At 43.2% G+C, this 25,186-nt stretch overlaps 1 protein-coding gene across 2 annotated transcripts in view; it reads left to right on the forward strand.

Moving 5' to 3' along the window:
* The window catches only part of sbf2 (SET binding factor 2), a 103,868-nt gene extending 87,473 nt beyond the window's left edge, over window positions 1–16,395 (forward strand). For both annotated transcript variants that reach the window (XM_006780170.3, XM_006780171.3), the window contains 11 exons: window positions 1,384–1,560; window positions 2,000–2,101; window positions 5,390–5,575; window positions 6,635–6,761; window positions 7,071–7,198; window positions 11,957–12,181; window positions 12,265–12,372; window positions 12,487–12,677; window positions 14,106–14,193; window positions 14,264–14,395; window positions 15,020–16,395. In XM_006780170.3, the coding sequence (XP_006780233.2) occupies window positions 1,384–1,560; window positions 2,000–2,101; window positions 5,390–5,575; window positions 6,635–6,761; window positions 7,071–7,198; window positions 11,957–12,181; window positions 12,265–12,372; window positions 12,487–12,677; window positions 14,106–14,193; window positions 14,264–14,395; window positions 15,020–15,118 (1,563 nt within the window). In that variant the 3' untranslated portion in view covers window positions 15,119–16,395. The remainder of the gene's footprint in view (window positions 1–1,383; window positions 1,561–1,999; window positions 2,102–5,389; window positions 5,576–6,634; window positions 6,762–7,070; window positions 7,199–11,956; window positions 12,182–12,264; window positions 12,373–12,486; window positions 12,678–14,105; window positions 14,194–14,263; window positions 14,396–15,019) is intronic.
* The last annotated feature ends 8,791 nt before the right edge of the window (window positions 16,396–25,186 follow it).

Genomic DNA, 25,186 nt, shown 5'->3' on the forward strand with positions numbered 1-25,186 from the left:
TAGATGTGTAAATGGGTCTAATGAAGTCCAGTAGAACGCCACTTTTAACAGAGACCCAGCAGTCAAAATATAGTTAAATTAAACATTTCTGAGTCAACATAAATGTTGTAAAGTCTGTAGAGGTGGAGTTAATGGATGGTTCAGTGACGTAGACCATCACTGAACCATCTTTCACCTGTGATGCCACAAGTCTCTGTCAATAGTATTCGTGGCCGTTGATCAGAGATTTTGACAATGAGGCTGTGCTGTTTATAAGATTAAGGGGGATCTGCAGTCTTACCAAAGTCACCTGGATGAGTGGATGAACAGTTTCTCTCACTGAAAACGCTGCGTTCACATGAACAGATTAACTTTCCTTACCTGGATTATTGAGCGTGCATCAAGACACGGGTTTTCTACCTCATGCCTCATGCTGCTGTAAAATGGATTTGTAAAACATTGCTGTTTGTCTGGAGTTTTCAGGCCAGGTTGTCTTGCACAGGAATAGTTTGATGTATCAAAAGATAAATGTTGGTTTAATTCATGTGGAATTATAAGGAGAAAGTCAAAAACTAGCACATCTGATGAAACGGTTTGTGTTTAAACTCGCAGAAACACTTAATCTTATACATTTATGCAGTTTTCACTTTTTTTAATCCAAGTGTGCTGATTCAGTGAAATAGTACCTTTGCTGGAATGACTCAATCAGTTTACCAAAAGCCTACAATTACAAAGACTCACCTGTGCCAGTACAACCTCTGAGAGGTGTGTTATAGTTTTGGCGTCTGAAAGTCTGCTGGTGTTGTTTTTGGGTCCAAATGACGTAAATTTTGCCATCAGACGGTGAGCGCGAGGCTCCGTGCAGACTTCACAGATCTGTAACAGGAATGACTTCTCGCCCGTGGAGTGTGCAGCTACCCGTGTCCTTGTCTGCAATCTCTAAGACACAAGTAGAGTGACTTCTGATCTGCAGGAGAAGCCACTGACGTCAGCACTGCTCCCCTCCTTTAACAGTTACAGCATGCAAGAGGTTAAAGGCGAAGTCCACCACAGTGCAGGACAGTGCACGAGTGCGTCACACAGTTCAGTTTGTTTCTCTATTTTTTATTCACGCATCAAGAAACATACTTCACACACCGTTGAAGCATGCCGAGGAGCCGTGTCGACTAAAAACATGTTGCGCTTCTGCAGTTTGCACGATTCGCAGCTTTATAATTCTTATCTATTACACACTGGGCTGCGCTCAGCACCTCAGTTCATCCACGGTCTGAAATGAGCCGTTTTATTTCCTTTAACTTTGATATAAAGGCAGCGTTTTTAGTGGCGTGCTGTATCTGTTTTTTGTACTTTGCGCACACTGTTGTATTTTTCTCTTAGTTGAAATTTGCATTCCTCTGTCTGCAGGGCCTCCGAGTGGACTCCTCTCTGAACTGTGAGCTGGTGCCAGTGGACTTTGCAGACACACGGCAGGTGAAAGCTGCTTTTAAAAAACTGCTGAGGGCCTGTGCTCCAAGCGCCACCTCGTCTGACTCAGAGGACTCCTTCCTCAAAGCCTTGGAAGACTCCGAATGGATCCAGCAGGTAATGAAACACACAAAGCATACCATTTTTATGATCTGCAAACAGACAGCATTCAGGTCTAGAAACCATCTGATCTAACGCAGGAGTCTGACTCTTAAAAGCGTGTGAGAATGACCCATCGGTCCACTCTTTCTCTTCATCCTGTGTATCAGATTCACATAATGGATAAATTATGTGAATCCTCTCTGAAGCCATTTTCCCAAGAGAAACAGATTTACAGCGATGCAGTGAGAGGACACCCCTTATCTTGTTGTTTATCTGATTGACCACCAGCGGCCTTAAATTGAACATATTCCACACGGTTGACAAATGCTATCTGTGAGAATCAAGAAGGCAGTCTACTGGCAGACCAAACATGGCAGTATATGCACAGAGAGGATAAATGTTGGGTCTGTGTTTAGTATATTTGTTCACATGCACATATGTTGGCCTCCCGCAGCTTCAGAAGATCCTGCAGCTGGCGCTGTTTCTGGTGGAGCTTATGGACAGTGGCTCATCTGTTCTGCTCAGCCTGGAGGACGGGTGGGACATTACCACACAAGTGAGAAAAATGCACCAATGCCATTTATAAAAAATACATAAAGAAAACAGGACAGATGTGAAGAAGGGCAAAATATCCAGAGGGAGGTTTAAAACGGTGCAAGATTTGTCCTTTAGGTATTTTTCCACAGATATCGATTTTCTAGATACAAGCTGGAGTTTAAAAAGTTGTTATTAAAGTTTAATTACTAACAGAAAATAGGTGACCGTTTACTTTATTATGAATAACTTTTAACATTTGTTTTCAAGTGTAGTGGTTTACATATTTGCCCAACCAGTGAAAGATCCCCATCAGGGTGAGCATCTCTCATTATCAGCCTTCATCTGCACTAAAGTGGAGACAAAGTGTTCAGCGAGGATGAAAAGAAACGCAAGAAATGCAGAAATGCAAACTCATGGGTGTAAAAAGGATCCAGATGCAGCCGCACAGTCATTCAACCGCTAAACACAGGGCGAGTATTTTGAATGCCATCAACCCTTCTGCAATCACTGCAAACTAGAGATCATTCAAAAGTACTACTTATAATCTCAATTCATATTCTGAATGGACTCATTCTAATTTAGCGTTTTTCTACTCCACCTGAGTGCTCTACTCAAAGCACTTTATACAGTTGAGCTATTAATCAGTGTGTTTTGCAATATTACGGCAATATTGTCTCTTTGACTCCGATGAACAAAGTGCTTCAGTGCTTTGGAGTCTCCTTTTTAAAAAGAGGCTAAATGTGAGGGGGAGAGGGTACCTCTGAACTTCTTATGTATCTCCTGCTGTCATTCTAGACTCACAAATTAAGACTGAAAGCAAAAAACACGTTTTGTAACACTTAAATGTGATTTTTGGATATTGATCACATTTTTAAGGATTCCCCACGGACACCCACGGCATCCGTTCAGACTGCACCTGATTCTTCTGGCCGTTTCACTCAGTTTACTGACTGGTGGATCCGACTGGGTTGATAAAGTGAAAATGTTTGAAGTCTCGAGGCCTTATGTCATTGATTTGTGCTGATTTAATTCATGAAAACTCATAGTTTGTTTAGATCCTGCTCAATTCTCGGTGTCCGTTCGCTTCTAAACTCTGCTTTTCTTCACATGTTTGCTCTCTGAGCTCATATTTTCCATGCTGACCTGCTAAAGTGCACATGTATGGTGTTGCAAGTGTGTGTCCTTCAGATGTGTTTATGGGGTTTGTGCAGCCCTGAGCTGCTGTTTAAAAGTATAATTTGTGGATCCCTTATGCGGGGCACGTGTTCGGCCCAGAGCATCTTTCTCCACGGGCCACCGGCTCCAAATCGCCAGGTCCAGATTGACCCACACAGGCAAATGGGCTCCATATGCTCTGGCTCTCCTGCCATGGACCATAGACACCCAGCAGGCAGGATGCAGAACCGTCCTCGCTGCCTTTCTGAATGCTTCTTTCTTTTTTTCGGTTTCTTCTTCCTGTCTTCTGCCTTTATACGCCCTCCCCTCTTATTCCACACTCGCTTTTTAAATCCACTCTTCAGTCTGTTGCAGGGGGGCTCATTTCATTGCTGGGTTGCGGGGGGCTTTTTCTACCACTCAGGGCTGGATGTTCCTGTAAACCCACGGGGAAACCATACACTGTTCTTCCCGCTCATTCCACACGCGTCAGGGCTCATTAGCCGTCTTGGAGAAGACGCGGGCAGGGAAGTGGGCCAACCAGATTGCATGTGTAGACAAGCGATTCTCAACTGGTGTTTCGTGGAGTGAGCTCAAGTGTGCCTGAAGCTCCAGTGTTATATAAATGTTATTGATAGCAGATGATCATTTTAACATTGCACTGTCAGATGAAGGGTCATTTTTAGATTTTTAGGGGGGGATAGAAAGCAAAATCATGCCATCCAGATTTTTTTTTTAAAACTAAAGTGTGTTAAATTGCAACCATCCATGACAAGTAGAAAAAACTAAAGCTATGCACAGATGTGGTGAAACAGCTGCCGCTTTCCTTTAGTAATAAGATGTTTCAACAGCTAATTTATCACAATGTAAGGGTTTTAACTTATATATGATAAAAATATTAAATAAAAGTAGGTCGTGTTGTAGGTTGGTTGGTACTGGCAAATCAGGCACAGCATTAAAGCCATCAGGTGCCCTTCATGCCACCAGAACAACCCAAGATTAAAGGTGGGATCACCACTTAGACCTCCTTTATTAGTGTCTGTGGTGAGGCGCAGTGTCCTGCTAGAAGAGGCTGCAGTCATCGGGGAGGATGTTGTAGTGGGAGGTACCTGTTAAAGCAGCATACGAGTGAATGAGGGTTCCTCTCCTTTGTGGCTGATCAGTCTGTATGCTAGCAGATACAATAAACACAATAGAAATCTGAATTTTAGCTATACCTATTTCTTTTACCTTCAGATTGTTCATGTCCTAAATTCAACAAGGTACTGGTGATTTTGGTCCATATTGACATGATAGCATCACACACTTCCTGCAGATTTATCAGCTGCAGATCCATCCCGCTGGCATGAAGGGGCCAAAGTGCACTAAGAAAATTCCCTCCACACCATTAAATCACCAGCCTGAAGGCAAGGAAGGATGGATCCGTGCTTTCACGTTTTTACTGCAAAATTCAGACCCAATCGAGACATCGCACCAGTCATGTTTTTCCAGTCTGAACTGTAGCTTTAGTTTCCTGTTCTTATCTGAGAGGAGCAGCACCCGGTGTGGTCTTCTGCTGCTGTAGCCACTCCACTTCGAAGTGTGAGATGTTATATAAGGATGACCTTTTTTTTTAACAAGCAGTTATTCGGGTTACTGTACATTATCACACACTTCCACTTACTGAAGATTTTTCTCCTTTTGGAAAAATTCTCTGTAAACTCTTGAGATGGTCGTTTAGAAAACTTGCAGTAGATCAGCAGTTTCTGAAATACTCAGATCAACGCGTCTAACGGTAACAACTACGCTGCTCTGAGTCATTTAAAATACCCTTTCACCCACTTCCGATGCTCTCTTTGAACTTCAGCAGGGCATCTTTACTACATGCCTAAATGCACTGAGTTGCTGCCATATGATTGGCTGATGATCAATTTTTCTTACTTACTAAGAAAGGCTAAATGCATCACACAAAACGTTCATAAAATGTGTTTATTTCTCAATATTTCCAGAGGAGCAGCTCTGGCTCAGATGATAGGACATGTTGTCCACTAATCCCAGAGTTATCTGTGATGTGAACAACATGCTCTTACACTGCAGGGTGTTTGTTTTCATTTAAGTTGAACTTGTGTATTGAGGGTTTTTCCTTAGCCACCTTCTCGCTTCCTCTCGGCAGGTCGTGTCCTTGGTGCAGCTCCTGAGCGATCCTTTCTACCGGACTCTTGAGGGTTTTCAGGTCCTTTTGGAGAAAGAATGGTTGTCTTTCGGCCACAAGTTCAGCCAGAGGAGCAACCTGAGCCCCAGCAGCCAGGGTAGCGGCTTTACACCCATCTTCCTCCAATTCCTGGACTGTGTGCACCAGGTGAGTCTCACTTCTGCCATAGGTACCACAGGTACGCTGAACCCTGATCTCTGCCCCTGCTACGTGACTCTTCTCCACTTTTCCCCTCATGACTGGATGTCATTCATTGCTTGTTCGTGACCTCATCACATTCCTCGAAAAGTGAAAAGGTGAGCGAGGGGTCAAAGCGAACAATTCTGCTGTCAGTAATGGTACATTGTTGTAGTTTAGCACTTTCCAACACGGGACGTGTAATCACAACAACATATTGGACTCGGTGAGTGAGCAGCGAGGCTGCTCCACAGATGCTCCATGAGTACAGTGATCAGCATTGAGCTGTATGTACGTGTTCACGTGTTTCGGCATTTCTTCACATTTTAGTGCTTGTTTACAGCCGCATGTGGAAGATTACAGTTTTGGGGATTGAGAGTCTCTAGGAAGGCTTGGGTGTGCTTTAGGATTTGGGGGAAGTGGGCTAGGGGGAGAGGGGGCTCAAGTTAAGAATGAAACACACAGATGATTTCCAGAGAACCGGGTCTGTTCTGAAATACTAACTTTAGAGAGTGCAGTGGGGTTTTTTTTGTGTCTCCTCGGGTCACACAGGCCCACTCCCATACACTTACATCAACACATAGTTTCTGCATTTGTCTTTTGAAACCGAAGGCTTGGCAGCTAAGACGGTTTGGCAGGAACCCGGGGGTCTGGAGAGCTATAAACGAGGGATGAAGCAGGGGATTCGGACAAGAGCTCAAAATAGAAGTGCCTCATCTCCAAAACAGCTGTTGTTTTTGCCAGCAGACCCAGGTGGCCTCAAATTTTCGACACCGTGATTGGCCACCTCGCGCCGCTGGATGGGAACCGTGGAGCAGCAGTCATGCTGGCTCAGTCTGGATTGTGTCTGACGGCGATGATATCACTGACCTTTGCCCTCACAGAGGCGGGAGAGGTTCTTTCCTGTTTCCGATTGGTCATTTATACACTGGATAGATGCGAAGTCGCTACGTGGGGACACGATGCAGCTGTCGCCCACACGCTGACCTCCTTCTAACTGTCTTTATCCATCTTTTCATATCCTTGTAGATTTTGGAGCAGCATCCTCTGGAGTTTGAGTTTAATCAGTATTATCTGAAGTTCCTGGCTTATCATCACATCTCTAACCGCTTCAAGAACTTCCTGTTGGACTCTGACTACGAGCGCTTGGAACACGGTCAGTGTCCTTTAACCAGAGGGGATCTTTTATTCTCTTCTTCTCTAAAAATGCTTTGTTACACAGAATTATGAACCTATGGTGGTTTCCTTAACAGTCACAATAATTTTATTGATTTGAAAAGATTCTTGGCCCCTCTCCGTCAACACCACTTCCCTGGGTAGCAAGATTCTGGCTTTTCTGTCACTGTAAATAAAGGAAACTAGATCTCTGATACGAATGCACACAGCTACCCAGGAAGCTGTTACATAAGTCAAAACAGTAATGGCTTCACATCCTCGTCAGCTTACCCTGTGTGTTTTTTTGCAGGCTTGTTGTTTGAGGATAAGGGTGATAAGCAGGCCCGGAGAGGCATCTGTATCTGGGATTGCATCAACAGGATGCACCGGAGGAGTCCCATCTTCTTCAACTATCTGTACAGCCCCTCTGAGAATGAAGTGAGTGTTTCCTTCAGCTTTCTGTCCTTCGCCTTAACCTATACATGAGGCAGCTACAGCTGATTCGTGCAGCTGTGGATCCAGAGAAGGATGTTTAGTAGCCAGAGCCTTCAGCATGAACATAACATGACTATGAGGACAGCAGTGTCACACACCTGCTCTCCTAAACTTCTGTTTGTGAAGGCCAACCAATCAGAAAAGGTGAAACTGGTCTTAAAAGAAGACGAGCACCGAGTGTAGGCTCATTATGAACTATGAATCATTTAAAGCAGGGGTGTCAAACTCAAATACACAGTGGGCCAAAATTCAAAACTGGAACAAAGTCGCGGGCTAACATTAATATTTACTGAAAAAAAAAATCTTCCTCCAGATATAAGAATGAATCTTTTCTTATGGACTCAAACAAGTTTTGCTGAAAAACTGAATATGGAACAAGCAAAGCTTAATACTAAACAATATATATATTAGCTGTATAATACCAGTAGGCCAGCTCTAATAGTAATTTGGTATGGCTTCGCGGGCCAAATGTAATTAGGCTGCGGGCCAAATTTGGCCCGCGGGCCAGAGTTTGACACCTATGATTTAAAGTATTCGAGGAGGGTCCAGATATAAAAGCTGGAAAGCTTTAAAATATTTGATTAGGCTACTTAAAAATGTTCTCACCTTACTTTACCATGTAAATCTGGGGTGTCAAACAAACCATAGATAAACAATTAAATGACAGACAGTTCCTGCTTTTTTACTGTCTGCTATAGAAATGTATGCTTGTTACAATTGGTTTACATCAGAAACATACATAATTATAGGACAGTGTATGCATGAGCTAACAGAACTTTTTGTGTCAATTTGCACATTTATTTCTTACAATTTAAGCCCAAAGAGTCGTATTGACACGCTTTTCTTTAAAATCTATTTGTTTGTTTGTATATAAGATACTTCAATGGGTTAAATGCGTAGTTAAAGTGCTTTACACCAAGAGAAAGGTGAGTTTCACTGGTCTGACCAGTTTAAGATCAAAGTGGGCTGAATGTGAAGTAAAATGAGTTTGACACCCCTGATGTAAATGATCAGGATACTTCACCCACTGCAGGATAAAATATGGGTCAGTGATTCCTCTACCTCCACGTGGCATCGCACGAACATTGCTTGAGGCTTATTTGCCGTATTGGATTGGATCGCAGCCACCAGTTGCTAGGGAACTGTGTATTCTCTGGTTGGCAACGGTTCCTGGAGCAGGTCATCCAAGGTTAGTGGTTCAATCCCTGGCTGCTCCAGTTTGCATGCCAAAGTATTCTTGGGCAATGTACTGAACCCTGAGTTGCTCCCTATGCATTTATTGGAGTGTGTGTAAATATTAGATAGAAGGTACTTGGATGTAGAAAAAAGTGCTTGTATGAATGTGTGTGTAAATAAGATAAAGCATTGTTAGTGCTCATGTGCTGATAAAAAGCTCTGTAGAAGAACCAGACCATTTAACACTTTACCATTTACTTTGACAGCAAACGTAAGCAAATCACCCTCAAATCTCACCTGCTTAGGTTGCTAACAGATTGCCACAATTGCCTGTAGTTTTTCATGTTTGTCTGCCAATAAACGTTAACTACTAGCCGAGCAAGCGCGATGCTAACAAGAAATGGTACATGGAACGGGTTTTATACAGCACTTTATACAACCTGCCTCCTTTATTCAAGCACCTTTTAAGCCTAAGTGCTTTCTGTCTAACAGTCACACTCCATTGAATGCATGTGAGGTCAATTTGGGGTTCAGTATGGCCCCGGGAAACTTATTAATGCAGACTGGAGCAGAAACCAGTAGATGACCTGCTCTACCTCCTGAGCAACAGGTTTGCCTTCAAAGTAAAAGTTGCTCCTCAGTGCTGCAGCCAACATGTTTTTACTTTGAAGTCAAATGGTCTCCATTCCTGGTTTGTGTCACAGTTTCAGGTCGGAGAGCAGCTGGGGACGGTGTTTGTAGACAAGTCCGTCACTTTGTGCAAACTAAGATGGCAGCAGGGTGCAAGAAGCCAAACTAATCACAAGGAGGTTTTTGCCAGCTGTTTGTGGAATACATGTTTTTCCCTGGTGACATTCGGTTGCTAAGGGGCTGCAGGGCTGCATGTCTGGTGCTTTAGAATCGTTTTCCCAGCATTTTCTCAGCAACCAGATGCTTGTAGACGAGTCTGTAGTCCTGTGACTGGGGCCTTGTTCCCTTAATGGAATGATGGAAAATGTTGGAAAGCTACTGTCACATGTAAGCAAAACTTTAATCAGTAACTATGGTATTGTTGACCTTTAGTTTATATTTTCTTCAGAGACTGATAGAAAAACAAAGTTCCTGTAAATGATGTGACACACTGAGAACTGGATCAGATCTTCTCACCAAAGAAATCCTCGTCATCTGTAGGTCTGTGGTTACACCACATGCAAACATAAATATACAAAAATAAGATGAGGATTAGTGTTTCAAGGTTGAACAGCATTAATAATAAAATTCTGCCGTGTAGCTGACTGAAAACAAATGTTCCAGCCAAATCCTGAGTACTCACGGCAAATCGTTCACCTGTCCTATCTTGTAGCCTGTGCACTGATCAAACATGTTTACAATGATATTTTATTTTTAAAGTACGCAACGCTCAAACGTGCTACACTTGGATGTTTTGGCTCCTCTGAGCTGAATGATTTATTGTCAGAGTTTGAGGCTAAAACACTGAGTTCATTTCATCTGCGGAAAGTGGAACGTTTTTGCCATCACCATCGCTAGTTCAAGGCGCCAACGTGAAAGGATTATTTTAATATCACAACTGCCTGAAGCCTGGACTGCAGTCAGTAGACACCAAGAAAGCTTCATGGTCCAACATTTTCGCTGATGAAGGCTGATTTTCGCACCTAAAATATGTTTAGTTTAGCTGTGTTTTATTTAAGGCTCATGGGGTATTGTCGTCAATCTGCCAGGTAGGCGGGCAGATGAAATTAGCGACCCACATCAACACCCAAGTTTGTGAATGCACTAAGTCGAGAATGACCCGACATAAGAGTTTGAAATTCATACCATCTGTGTATCTACCAGGAGGCTGAGGGACTCCACAGGTGGTTACACTATGTACCTCCATCCTGCTCTCATTGACAGCGACAGGTTAGAGTCTGGGTGTGGATGTTATGGTGATTTGTCATCATCTCAATGACTAAAACATTTTAAAGATACTCTGTTTATAAAGAAACATTCATAGCATCTACACCTGGAATGGGGTGTCGTGAAAAGACGCTCCTCCTCACAGAGGATTGGTCAAAATTTAATTAAATTTGTACACAATGGGTCTTCATTCAAGCTGTGCTACTTCCTTTTCCAGACAGTTTTCCAAGAAGCTACTCCTCCTGTTCGAGTATCGGTCAGATTTTAGTAAAACTTGCACACACCTAATAGGTCTTCACCCACATTGTTGCCGAAGTGAACATCATGTGTCGTTTTAATGCGGATAACCAGTCTGATGACCTGGTTTTCAGCTTTTGGTCCGCTTCCTGTGCTTGGTCTGAAAGTCTGTCCGAAACAAAGTGAATCAGGGTGAAAACATTTCTTTGTTTTTCTCGTCGGACCAAAGGTTGGCTGTTTGGCTGTTCACAGCCGGACCAGATGAGATGAAGTCCAGCAAAGAATTTGTTTCAGACATTTTTTTAATATAAATCTTGGAAACGACCTAATATATGACCAAGAATTTGGTTACAGTGGCCAACGTGAGTTTGGAGTTGACACTTATTAACTACAGAGACTGAACAGTCAGATTATTTTGTTTATCATTTGCTGATTTTGATCTCAAGTTGAGTATCATCATAGGAAAGCACCAAGGAGACAGTCATTACACATTGTGGAAACGCTCTCGAAAACGCATACATTTCAATACGGAGCTGTGCCGTTGCAGTGTGGACACTCGAAAACGCAGACTTTCTAAAACGATGACGCATTTTAGTCATGTGATGCAGTCATGTGGCCAATTAAACAAAGATAGCGGAGGGCATTATACAGCAGTTGTTTTGATTGCTGTCAATTTTGACAGCCCTAAAGAAGATTAATATGAGTTTGTACATGCTCCAGATAGCTTTTCTTCAAATTCTTTAATTCTCACTCGCTTTTGCGCATGCGCAGGACTGGAATAAGCGTTTTCGGTCGTTTAATGTGGACGCTCTGTGAAAACGACTTAAAACACTAGTGTGGACGCGGAACGTTTTCAGACGAAAACTCGGTTTTCAAATCTATCCGGGCTAGTGTGGACGTAGCCCTAGTTTATGCCCACAAACTCTGGAACAGAGGGAAGCAAACTCTACTGATAATTTCTAGAACCTCTTAAAAAAACATGAAAGGCTGATGGGGAATTGTTGTCGCAACAACAGGCGAGCTGCTGGTGCAGACACCCAAGTTTATGAAGACAATAACTTGATCTCAGATAAGTTGAAATCTCAGTGACCTTTAGCTTGAGGTTTTCTGAAATTACCTAGAATTTTTGAATTCATACCATAGTTACATCAGCTGGGAGGCTGAAGGGTAGCACTGGTGGCTGTACTTACTGAGTGCTTTTCTAACCTAACATTCACACGCTCACAGTCCAATCAATGCACCTTGGTGTGCTTTGGCATGCTGGACTGGAATAAAACAACCAATTCCTTCGATTAGTAGCCAACCCTATAGACGAACTATACAAATAAAACTGAATTAGATTAAAGAATTCGATTAAATTCTCCTTAAAACCATGCGATGTCTGTGTTTCAGGTGATCCTGAAGCCTTCTATCAGCATCCTCAGCATGAATAAATGGGACTTCTTCACAGAGGAGACCCTGTCGACTGGGCCGTGTTACGACTGGAGGACGATGGCTGTGAGGGTGGAGAGCTCGGAGGAGCTGCACACCATCTCCAACAGCAAGAGGAGGATTGTCTGGCCGTGTTACAGCAGCGTGAGCCGCGCCCAGCCGGACGCCATCACCAAGCTTCTCACTGTAAGAGACCCCAGCTTTTGTTTAAAATGTTTGTTCTTTGTCATTTTGTGGGTAACTTTACTCGGCTCTTCTTTGTGCTGCAGGACATCGAGAGGTTAGAAAGCGAGCTTAACCAGGCCCCGGAAAAATGGCAGACAACTCTGGAAAGAGTCAGAATGAGCATTCAGGAGGACCTCAAGCAAGAGGGAAATGTGCGTGCTGGAGGAGTCTTTATGACATGTTATGATTGAACATGGAAGGGCAGTCATATGCTTTGCATTTGTTTAATTGTCTAAATATTTCTTTTCTTTTTTGTTCGTGTGTAGCTCTGTAAGGATTCGCTGTCCATCTCAGGCCTCATTTCCACACCTAACCTGCAGGCCTTCCAGCGGCGCTCCATGCTGCACCTGCCAGACAGCGCTCTGGTAGAGGACCACAGCACCGCCACAGCCAATGGGATCAACCGCCGCGCCGCAACACTTTACAACCAGTTCACCCCCAAGAGCGAGGAGAACAGGTGGGTCGTGAACTTCCTGATTTCCGGAACAAATTAGAAGTCCACATTTGTTTCGCTGACAAGCTGTTGCCGAGGGGCCAATCCAGTTTTGGAAAATGAGTCAGCGCTCTGGTACGCTGTGTGTCATGTTTTGTGAGAATTGTCTGTACTCTATTAAACTCTGGGTGTGTAAGTTTACAATTACTGTGAGGTTAAAGTACAGTTTTTTGGCTCCAATATCTGGATCATTTCCTGAGGTGGACACACGGTCATTAAAATCTACTTTATGTTTAAAAAAATGAGTATATTTTCAGTTTAATACGTGCTCCTTCCGATTCAAATAATGTTCGGACAGGCTAAAGTTTTAACAGATGAAGCAAGTAAATCAGAAACCAGATATTACTTATCAGTGAGCATTTTCCATGTTTCATCACCTTCTCATTGCATCCAAATCACAAAACATGGCCTACATTACTCTGATGTCTCGTGGTCCCACAAATTTGTCCACTTTTTAGCAGGACAGAGGGTGGAGAGGGGTTTTCGCCCGCCCGAGATCCTGACTGCGCGTCGCTGGAAGCTAGTGCCGAACACAGCAGAATAGCAGAGTTCACCGGGAACGGGAGAACCGCAAAAACAAAACAACTATCAAAAAATAAAACACGACAGTGGCTGCAGTGACACCATTCATTGTTTTTAACACAGCCCTCCTACATGGTTGGCTGTTAGACCGACAACAACACGAGCAACAGTGGGCCACAGACCGTTTGTAGCACATATTTGAACATTGCCTCCATCTGACATCAGAGCTCACTGCAGAGGAAGAGGTCGCTCTCCCACTGCTCGAGCATAAAGTCCTCTTTACTCTGCTTTGCTAAAAATATGCACAACGACTATTTTTGATGGAAGCTGCGTCAGGCGGACAGGAAGTCAGACACAAAAACAGTGAAAATCATAAATAAAACACTGAATTTTCACTGCAAGGCTTCAGGTGTCATGTTCCCTGGTGCCCTGGTGACTCCCCTGAATGAACCGTATCCACTAACTACACATCACATAAACGTGGAGGACACTTAAGTCAGCATATGGTTTCATTTATAGGTTCATGTGTAGTGGAAGATAGCAAATTCATGAACAGATGACAACGAGGATGAGGAGAAAGGGTGCCAACTGTTTAGTTGCGGCTTTTTGTGAAGCAGCGTGTGCTACTTCTGTCGGAGATATGTGCGGAGTTGGAACCAGGAGTTTTGGCTAATGCAGACTTCATCCAAAATTTCATGACTACCTCTGTCAGCTGTTCTCCTTGGGACTCTGATTTATAACCGCATGTGGAATCAGTTAAAATCACAATTAACAAAATACCAGAGTTCTTGTGATTTCTGCTTTTAAGACTAATGTGAGGTTAAAAGTGTCGACACATAACATCCAAACTTACAACTGTTATTTTTGTAGGTCTTATGAGGGCGTCCTGTATAAACGTGGAGCACTGCTGAAAGGTTGGAAGCCTCGCTGGTTCGTGTTGGACATTACAAAACACCAGGTGAGAAGGCTGCACTACCCTGCTGTAGTTTGAGTGACCGGTTGCAGGTTTAACAATCTCGTCTTTGCAGATGAGGTACTACGACACCGGGGAGGACACGAACTGCAGAGGCCACATCGATCTAGCAGAGGTGGAGTCCGTGATGACGGCCGCGCCCACTATAGGAGCTCCAAAGCACATCAGTGAAAAGGCTTTCTTTGACGTGAGTACACATTTATTCACTGGTCTACATATTATATTTTATCTGGAAGTTGTTTTTATATTATACAATTGGATTAATATGGTCTTGCATAGAGTGTTGCATTATGGGTGTCGGTATTTTCCCAAAATGTTTTATAGGAAAAAAAAACCTAAAAACTTTTATACTTGACGTGAGTTCGCTGCCTGCACTGCAGCATGTGCTAGAGGCTTTAGTCTGATTCCCTCCTGAATGACTGAGCTCCTACCGCTGTCACTAAGGGAGAGGTACGCCATCTACAGTATTATTCTTTCGGTCGCTACTCAGAGATTGAGACCAGGTGAGGGTAGGAACGTACAGTGAGGGAAATAGCTTTTTGATCCCATTGTGAATTTCAGGAAAGTTTGGTCACTTGTGAAGGAAGCTGGTCCATCCGTCCATTTTCTATCCAGAAAAAAAACACCTTACATAAAAGTAATGCATCGATTTGCACATCATCAAGCGAAATAAGTATTTGATCCCCAACAATCCAGCAGGAATTCTGTAAACATGTTTAAAATGTGTGTTAAATTGGGATGAAAATTTGTGACATTCTTGCCCTTTTTGCTGCCATTTAACCTTTTGTCCGTCCACCCATTTGCCCTTTAGCTGAAGACCAGCAAGAGAGTCTACAACTTCTGTGCCTCAGATGCTTCCAGCGCTCAAGTGTGGATAGACAAGATCCAGAACTGCATCTCTGATGCGTGAAGTAAACACGACATCAGAGGCAGCGTCGGGCGGTCGAGGGCAGACGCGACAGCCGCTTTATCCAACTTTTAGATGTCTTTAATTTTGGGGACCAAACAGTGAATTAAGTGCCTGGTAGTGGAGGATGGATACTCTCCATCCACCTATCTGCCTGTTACTTAGCAACCTGTCATCACTCCACAGGTGAGCTTCAGTTGGAATCGGGTGACCAAATTTGCCTCTGCTGTCAGCGTGCCACACTCCCACCCCCCTGACAGGGATAAAGTAAACATAAGCTGAGGTTTTAGGGGACTGCACTACCAAGGACATGTTATCCTGTTCTAGATGTACATAGATCAAAGCAATATCACTGGCCAATCAAACTGTGGGTTCAGTTTTTGACTTAAAAAAAAAAACATTAAAAAAAAAAAGCTTGTAAAAGAATTTCTATCATATTTTACTACAAGGAAAAAGTTATTGCTGCTTACATAAACGTATGAACCGCCAAAAACTCAGAGATTTTTAATGCACAACATTAAAAAGCAATTTGTTTGCACTTAGCGCTAACGTATGCACTCGTCATCAAATATAGACTTTCTGACAGATGTGGACAGCGAGGCTAAAGGCATTACTTGGCAATGTGCATGTGTCGTCTCCTCGTGACAGATTAAATGGAAAGAATTTGCACAGTGAGCTCAAATGAGTTACCTGAGATTTTTTGTTTTGTTTTAATTTAAAAATGTGACGTTTCCTCTGTTTTGTCGTATGTTCATTGACTTCTGGTTTAACACTTTTGTCTCGTGTAATGTAAATTATTATTTTTATTAAAAGTGTAACTGTGTAAGTGTGGTGGCGTTACGTTTTCCTGTAAATACCTACATGACATGTTGTTTTATATACTGTATGTACTGAACATAAGTATACTTTTTCTAACTTTAATTCTAATGTGACTGAGTTTTTCTCTTTTTTTTTTCTTCGATGTGTTGTTACTGGTGCACAAAACCCCCCAAGTGGCCTGTTCTCTGTTTGTGGTGACATGTTTTTCTGAAAATGAAATGGACGTTGTTGTTGTTGTTGTTGTTCGGACAGGCTCTGTGTCTTTTAAGGGCTTTTTAAAGAATATATATCATGTAGGACGTGATGGTTTTCAGAGTTTATCGTCCCATCTGTTTATGCAGCCTTCACAGTTTCATTACAAAAGAAGAAAAACACAAACTATTCAGCCATATCACCGGCGTTACTGTATCTTTGTACCATGTTTTGTGGTTACGCTATTTTTTTTGGAAATAAATCAAACATACTTGAAACTACCTGTTCCTTTTGTGCTCATATATTTTTCTACCTAGTGATGAAGTAAAGGCAGGATTAAATTATGACCATTTCTAATTTTGAATTTCCTAATCTGAACATGTGCGCGAGATTAGTGGGGCCTATTGTCTAGTGTAGCAGCCCTTGGCATCAAGAACGACAGAAGAGTCTCTAACGGGTGCAGCCATTTATTTCCTCACCACATACGGCTCATTCTCTGGACATTGAGCACCGTGAAAACTATAAAATAAGAAAAAAATTGATAACCGTACAGTCCTTTTGAACTATAACAATGAGTAATAACAACAATGAGCTTAAGTCAATTCAGGTAAGTTCAAACAAGTAATTTTGACATATACAGTCACAGATTAAATAAAACAAAAGGGGTTACTTCAAACAGCATCAAGGGGTTATACAGTTCAGTTAAATAAAATATAGCAACAGATCACCTCTCATCACATACCTCAGTCCGCTTGCCAAGGGTGCAAACTCCGGTAAACACTTAAACACTTTGGCCCGTTTCTCATGGGGTGCTGCTAGCTTGCATGACACACATGTCTAGCTAAAAAATAGCACATAAGTAAGTAACGTAAGTAAAGAATAAAAGGTTTTCAGATAGCTCACAATACAAACGCAGCAACATACCTTACATTAGAAACACACTTATCATACTTATCAAAGTATTATCGTAACTTACATGGACTTTGTACAATTTATTCCTGCCGCGATAGACCGCTCCATACATGTTACGGGGCATGCCTCTGAGCACATCTGTCCTTAGTGCGACTGCGCATATAGTTCCGACAACCCCCGCAAGGATGACTTGTGGTACAGATCAGCGGTTCATTACACTCCCACCAATCATGCTATGAATTACAAACTAGCTAATCATACATGATTTGAACAACAACAAAATGAAACCACTTCAACCAATATACAGGTGTACAAACATCATAGAGCAGGTTCCACCTGGACTGTTACATTGTTTATGTCAGTTCCTCTCAGATAATAATATAGTTGTTATTATTCTCTTTCAACAAGAACCACCAGTTTTTGAATAGGCCGCTCGATAATGGGGGGCTTGAAAGCACGGTCCTGTTTCTTGGTCTGACTTTGGACCCCTACTTGAACCTTGACCCGACGGACTAAACCATCATCGCCTTCGATAGTTTCAACGATACGCCCCAGTTGCCACTGACACCTTGGTAACATATCTTCCTTGATGATAACAATGTCATTCACTTTTAGATTACGGCGGGTTTTGTGCCACTTCTGTCTTGTGGAGACATTCATGAGGTATTCTCTTTTCCACCTACCCCAGAACTGCTCAGTTAAGTATTGTACTCTACGCCACCTCTTCGCTGCATACAAGTCTTCTCTCACAAATTTCCCAGGTGGTGGTAGAGCAACTTTGGACTTCATCAGTATAAGATGGTTCGGAGTAAGAGGTTCAGGTGCCTTTGGGTCACAGATACTGCCCACAGTCAAGGGGCGGCTATTTACAATAGCCATGGCCTCATAAAACAAAGTTCTAAGAGAGGCATCGTCTAGTCTTCCTGCACACTGAGCGGTAGTGGCATTTAGCACATTACGAATGGTCCTAATTTGGCGTTCCCAGATGCCACCAGCATGACTTGCAGAAGGAGCATTGAAAACAAACTCACACTGTTTGTCTGCCAGGAAAGCCTCCAGTGCCTGCATGTCACATTGTTTGAGAGCCTCTCTGAACTCATTTCTGGCTCCTACAAAGTTTGTGCCTTGGTCACAGCAGAGTTGGCAAACAGCTCCTCTGAGGCTGATGAAGCATCTAAGGGCATTGATGAATGCATCTGTTGATAGGTCTTCCAGCATCTCGATATGGACAGCACGTGAAGACAGGCATGTAAAGATAAGCCCATACCTTTTGTACTCCTTACGGCCCCGCTTGGTGGAAAATGGACCAAAGCAATCCATACCAGAGTACGAGAAAGGAGCAGAGGCTTCAGTCCTTTCTTTCGGGAGCTCTGCCATGCGTTGCTCCTCGGTGGGGCGCCGAAGTTTTCGACATTGCACACATTTATGTATTAACTTGGCAACTGCTTTGCTTCCCCCAAGCACCCAAAACCCATTTGCTCTGAGTTCTGCTAGGGTTTGACTGCGACCCTGATGGCAGATGGTGGCATGGTAATGAGACAGTATTAGTCTTGTAATGTGACTTTCCTTTGGAAGGATAACCGGGTGTTTTAGTTCTCGACTGAGCGTTGCCTTTGTCAGTCTTCCACCGACACGAAGTAGTCCTTCATCTAAGATGGGATCAAGACAGCTTAGGGGGCTAGAGCATGGAAGAGAGTTGCCCTTCTGAAGTATCTTTATGTCTTGCAAAAAGGCTTGTTGCTGAACCAGACCGATTACTAGCTCACAAGCTTTTCTCCTTTCCTCTACCGTCACAATGCTGCTGACACGATCTGCCTTCATGCCTAGTCTCTTAATTCTTGCAACTACTCTAATGAGCGTTGTCCAGCTGGAAAAGCGGCTTAGACGGTTCAGAATGTCATTTTGCTCATTGGCATGGGTGGCAAAGGTTTTCACCGATTTAACTTCAGGGTCACAAACTAGCAAATCTGGTGAAAAATGTAGTGTTGGGTGTATCTCAGGTTTCCATAGAAATTTAGGACCTGATAACCAGTTCGTTGACAGAATGTCCCCTGCACATAGACCTCTCGAAGTGTGGTCAGCTGGGTTTTCTGCCGTATCCACATAGTGCCACTGAGCAGGGTCTGTGGTTTCTCGGATTAGCTGAACACGATTTGCGACAAACACATGGAATCGCCGTGCCTCATTGTTGATGTAGGCCAATACAACTTGGGAATCAGTCCAAAAGAATTCCTCGTCAATCTGCATGCCGAGCTCTGTTTTTAACATGACGCTTAGCCTTGCGGAGATTACTGCAGCCGAAAGCTCCAGCCTTGGGATGCTCATGAGCTTTGTTGGTGCAACTCTTGCTTTGGCTAACACAAGGCTACAGTGTACTTCATCCTTTCCATTCTTGTATCTGAGGTAGGAACATGCACCATAACCTATGTTACTAGCATCTGAAAAGTGATGCAGTTCCACCCTCACTATGTTGCCAAAATCTGGAGGATGGTAGCATCTGGGTATCGCTATTTCCTTTAGCCTGTGTAGATCCCTTTTCCATTGCTCCCACCGTGCATGTAGGCTATCGGGGAGCTGATCATCCCAACCTATGCCCATGCGACACAGCTCCTGGAGAATACATTTACCACTCAGGATAAAGGGAGCTACAAGACCAAGAGGGTCGTAGAGGGAGGAAACTGCAGACAGGATACCTCGACGAGTTGAGGGTTGATCCCTTTTGTCAATGTTGAAGCTGAAGGTGTCACTTTCTATTGACCACTGAATTCCAAGTACGTGACCCTCCGCTGTTGAATCCAGGCTAAGGTTGAGAGGTCCAGTGGTTACTGCCCTTTCTGAAGGCGCAACACCACATAGCGCCTCCACCTTGTTCGAGTTAAATTTGTGCAAGTGTAAACCACCAGTCTTACACAGCTGTTGTGCATTGATAATCAGGTCTGTAGCTTCTCTGACTGATGGGACGCTAGTTAGTCCATCATCAACGTAAAAGTTCTTTTCAATGAAAGCAGCCGCCGAAGGATAATCGGCTTCGCATTGCTGTGCAAGATATTTAAGGCCGAAATTGGCACACCCTGGAGAGGAACCAGCACCGAAAAGGTGCACCGCCATTCGATACTCTTGGGGTTCTGTTTCCAGCTGACCGCCCTTCCACCATAGGAACCTCAGGTAGTTCCGCATGTTGGGTGGGACATAGAACTGATGGAACATTTTTTCAATGTCGCAGGTGATGGCTACTGCTTCCCTCCTAAAGCGGCAGAGAACTCCTACTAGAGAGTTTATCAGATCAGGGCCAGTCAATAAGGTGTCATTCAGAGAGATGCCCAGAAACTTGGCTGAACAGTCGAAGACCACCCTAAGTTTATCTGGTTTCCTAGGATGGTACACCCCATGATGTGGGATGTACCAAATTGTCTCTCCCGCCTGTGCCGGGGGGGCTGGTTCTGCAACACCTTTGCTGATGGTTTCCTCCATGAATGCTGTGTAATGGTCATGGTACTGCCTGTTGGACCTTAACTTCCTCTTGAGGTGTTGCAAACGAGCTTCAGCCAGTCGCTTGTTGTTTGGCAGCATGGGTGGAGAGCTGCCCTTGAAAGGAAGTGGCATCTCATAGTGTCCATCCTTCCTTTTTGTGATCGTGCTGCCGAGGAGTTTTACAAAATGAACATCATCTTGAGAAACATATTTATCTTGATAGTTTCTTTCACTGAAATCCATTTCTAGGACCTTTAACACATCATTGACCGGAGGCAATGGCATTTCCTTTACTGCCACTCTGTGCGCAAAGCTCTGATGTTCCTTTCTATCAAGATATGGATTTGCTGATCCTATGATGCTCCAGCCAAGCACGGTTCTTTGAGCGAATGGATGGTTTTCTGACCCTACAATGACTTCTAGAGGGGCCAGTGCTGATGGGCAATCATAGCCAATCAGCAATCCCACTTCACAGTCTTGAAGTGGCTGCAGCTTGTTTGCCAATTGCCTCAGATGTGGCCACTGAAGTGCGGTGTCCTTTGTAGGAATGTGAGACTTATCGACTGGGATGAAATCCCTTGTGTATGCCTGGCGTAGCTGAACATGCGACTCACTATGGAGCCCACGAACTTGCAATCCACAAGCCACTTTACTAGCTATGACTGTGTCTACTGCTGTCATTGTACTGAGCTTTAATTGCACAGGCTGAGTCTTCACGTCTAGTGCAGAGACCAGATCTCCCAAGATGAAAGTTGAATCGCTCTGTGTGTCGAGCAGAGCATATGTGAGAATCTCACTGTGGGGGTCTTCTGCCAATGACACAAAAACTGGAACAATGCTAGACGTAGCTGAGGAGTATCTTGTCAATGTGTGTGACATGACATTGTGGACTTCCTTTGTCTCATTTCCTGCAGATGGTGAGTCACTGTTTAACATTTCACTGGCTCCCTCAATTCTCTCTATGTGCAAGCAAGTTGGATGATTTCGACCACATTTAGTGCATGTGTGCCTTCTTTTGCATTCTTTACTAGTGTGACCCTTTCTTAAACAGCCGAAGCAAAGACGGTTTTCACGAATGAAAGCTCTCTTTTCATCAGGAAGCCTTGTGGCAAAGGTTGGGCACTTTGCGACACCGTGTGTTTCATCGTTGCAGACGAAGCATGGTGGTCTTGGCTTTGAAATTAAGGTCCCTGGTTTACCTGCAGAGTGCTTAGCTTGAGCATTGGTGCTGAGTGCCTTGGTTCTCTTAGGAAGCCTTTCGTCTGTTACTTTACTGGTTAATAAGAAGGGAGAAGCAATGGGGTTGCAGGCTATTCTAGCTTCCCTTTGTAGAAATCTGGTGAAATGAGCAAATGGTGGATACTCTTGACATCTGTCTAGTTCATCCACAACAACGCGACCCCATCTGCGTACCAGCCATTCGGGCAGTTTTTTGAGAAGTTTATGATTTTCTTCGCAATCATTTAGAATTGCCAGCCCTTTAACATGAGGGATGGCCTCGGTGCAACTTTGAAGGAAATCTGAAAACTCTCTGAGGGCTACTGGGTCATTGGGAGCTATTTTTGGCCATTTCATCAGTTTATCCCTGAAAGCCTTTTGGACGACAAATGAACTTCCATACCTCTCCTGAAGAATCTCCCAGGCACCCTGATATGCATCTTCTGAGTTTCGATAGAAGAATCCTTCAACCGCTTTCCGTGCCTCACCTGCAAGATAACTTTTCAAGTACAACATTTTTTCACCTGCGGGGAGGGGTTTGTGGCCAATCAATGCCATGAAGGATATTTTCCAGTCTATAAACTTTAAAGGGTTACCAGTGAACACTGTGGGTTCAGGTGCAGGCAGACGGTTGGAGACAAACAAGCTTGCAAGCTCCTGTGTTAAGCTGACCTCCTGTTGCTTTTGCAAAATCTCAGGTGGTGCACACTGAGGTCGAAATGATTCAGCCTGTGGATTCAATGGATTCTGAGATTCAATGATTTGGCTATCAAGTTGTGATTTGTCATCTGGTTCATACTTAAGGCTTTCCAATCCGTCGTAGTTGTTGTAAGCTCTCACTCTGGCTGCTGCTACTTTTACCTCATTTTCTGCCTGTAGCTGTTGCAGTTTAGTTCTCTCTTCCTCTAGCTTTGCTGTCATTTCTGCCATCATTTGTGCTTCCTTGATTTTCCACTCATGCTCTAGGCTACTCAACTTGGCTTGCTGTTCATGTATTCGTTGCATTGCCTTCGCCTGTTCTAGTTTAGCTGCAAGGTCAGCTTCGGCATCCACACGTTTGCTAGAAGTCGTAGAGGTGGCTCTGGAGTATGAATCTGAGCCCTTTGAATGCTCTGAAATAACTGTTTCTGTTTCAGTTTTCCCAAAAACAGATCCATACTCCTCCTTACTTAATATCATCCTTACACGCTCCTTCTCGAGCCTGTCATTAAAAATCTTATCTATATCTTCTAGTCGTTTACTAATGAGATCACAAATTTCTGTTGTTAGGGCAACACATGCATCCATTTTCTTGACAACATCTGGAGTAGAAGTATGATTACGTCGGATAGGCTCATACAGTTCATGCACTAATGCTTCTTTAGCCTTAATGTCTGTTTGTGTTCTAACAAGGTCTTCGTTTGAGCAGAAACCTTTCAGCTTTGTTCTAACTCCTCTTGCTAACTCCTTCCAGGACTCATATGCCTTGCTAAATGACCTTTCATTTTTCTTGGCTTCCTGTTCATGCATCTCCTGCCCCTTTTCTGTTAGTCTTCGCTCTCTGGAGCTGGACCTGGCCTGTTGTGCCTCTGTAGATTTGTCTATTTCTTCAACGGGGGACAACATATTATTAATTTTATTTTTGGCTTGTTGCACCTGCCCTTTTAAGTGTATATATCTGAACTTAAATGGGTTGAGTGGTGGTTTCAGACTTATTAACACTCAACTTAGATATTTACACCTTTAACCTCACAGACTGGCAACGAAACCCAAATAATTTAACACATAATAATATTGATGATGCCCTCAAATCAGACAATTTGCCACTTAAGTTTTTACAGAAGTACAACTGATAGCATAAAGCCCAGATTCAGTCTTAGACATTCTGATGCAAGAAATGTGGGATATTCAGCATCACAAGTTTACATGCTACTGTGTTAAATACAGAAGAGGTCTTTCTTTCTTGCATTACTTTAGACTGCCATGTTGAAGATCATTTGCTCACACAGCTTACAAGATGCAGATGTGCATGACATTGTATTTATAATGTCCATCTTTTGAGTCCTTTACTGATCCAGCAGTCTCTGGGTGATGCGATACACTCCTTTACTCACAGTTCGACGAAAGAATAAGACGAGTGTAGATGGCTGCAAGGCAGCGATGAGTTTTCACTGTAGCAGCCCTTGGCATCAAGAACGACAGAAGAGTCTCTAACGGGTGCAGCCATTTATTTCCTCACCACATACGGCTCATTCTCTGGACATTGAGCACCGTGAAAACTATAAAATAAGAAAAAAATTGATAACCGTACAGTCCTTTTGAACTATAACAATGAGTAATAACAACAATGAGCTTAAGTCAATTCAGGTAAGTTCAAACAAGTAATTTTGACATATACAGTCACAGATTAAATAAAACAAAAGGGGTTACTTCAAACAGCATCAAGGGGTTATACAGTTCAGTTAAATAAAATATAGCAACAGATCACCTCTCATCACATACCTCAGTCCGCTTGCCAAGGGTGCAAACTCCGGTAAACACTTAAACACTTTGGCCCGTTTCTCATGGGGTGCTGCTAGCTTGCATGACACACATGTCTAGCTAAAAAATAGCACATAAGTAAGTAACGTAAGTAAAGAATAAAAGGTTTTCAGATAGCTCACAATACAAACGCAGCAACATACCTTACATTAGAAACACACTTATCATACTTATCAAAGTATTATCGTAACTTACATGGACTTTGTACAATTTATTCCTGCCGCGATAGACCGCTCCATACATGTTACGGGGCATGCCTCTGAGCACATCTGTCCTTAGTGCGACTGCGCATATAGTTCCGACAACCCCCGCAAGGATGACTTGTGGTACAGATCAGCGGTTCATTACATCTAGTCTATTGGGGCCCTAGGGAAAATTCACAGATGGCCCCTGCAGCCAGTGTTTTATCACCAATATCTCTTAATATAGGAACTTGTTTGAAGACAGTGAATCTTGAAACTAGAGAATTTTCACTTGTTTCATCATCAAGATATTTTACCTTGAAATAAGGGGAAAAAATGAAACAAGTGGAAATTCTCTAGTTTCAAGATTCACTGTCTTCAAACAAGTTCCTGTATCTTACTGAAATGTTGCTTTGTAGCTGATTTTGTCTTATTTTAAGTGTAATGAGATCTTGTGACTAGAAATAAGACAAATATACTTGGTAAGATTTTGAGTTTTTGCAGTGTGAGGAGATGCGTGGGATCAAATTAGCTGATGAATCCTCTCGCCCTATCACAGCTAAGCAGAAGACGATAGCTAGATAGTAAAAGTTACGTTATTCGAGTGTCTCTTTCAGCATTATATTTAATAGTAATTATCCGCTCCACTCACTGCTGTGTTGCTTTTGTTCTCCTCCTCTTTTTCCTTCTGTCTTTCTTCGGTCCCAGAAGGATAACTCGTCTTCATTTTCACAGAACGGCTTTCACTGTTGTCATT

The sequence above is a fragment of the Neolamprologus brichardi genome, chromosome 1 (assembly GCF_056152115.1).
Source record: "Neolamprologus brichardi isolate AB-2024 chromosome 1, ASM5615211v1, whole genome shotgun sequence".
NCBI classification, from domain to species: domain Eukaryota; kingdom Metazoa; phylum Chordata; class Actinopteri; order Cichliformes; family Cichlidae; genus Neolamprologus; species Neolamprologus brichardi.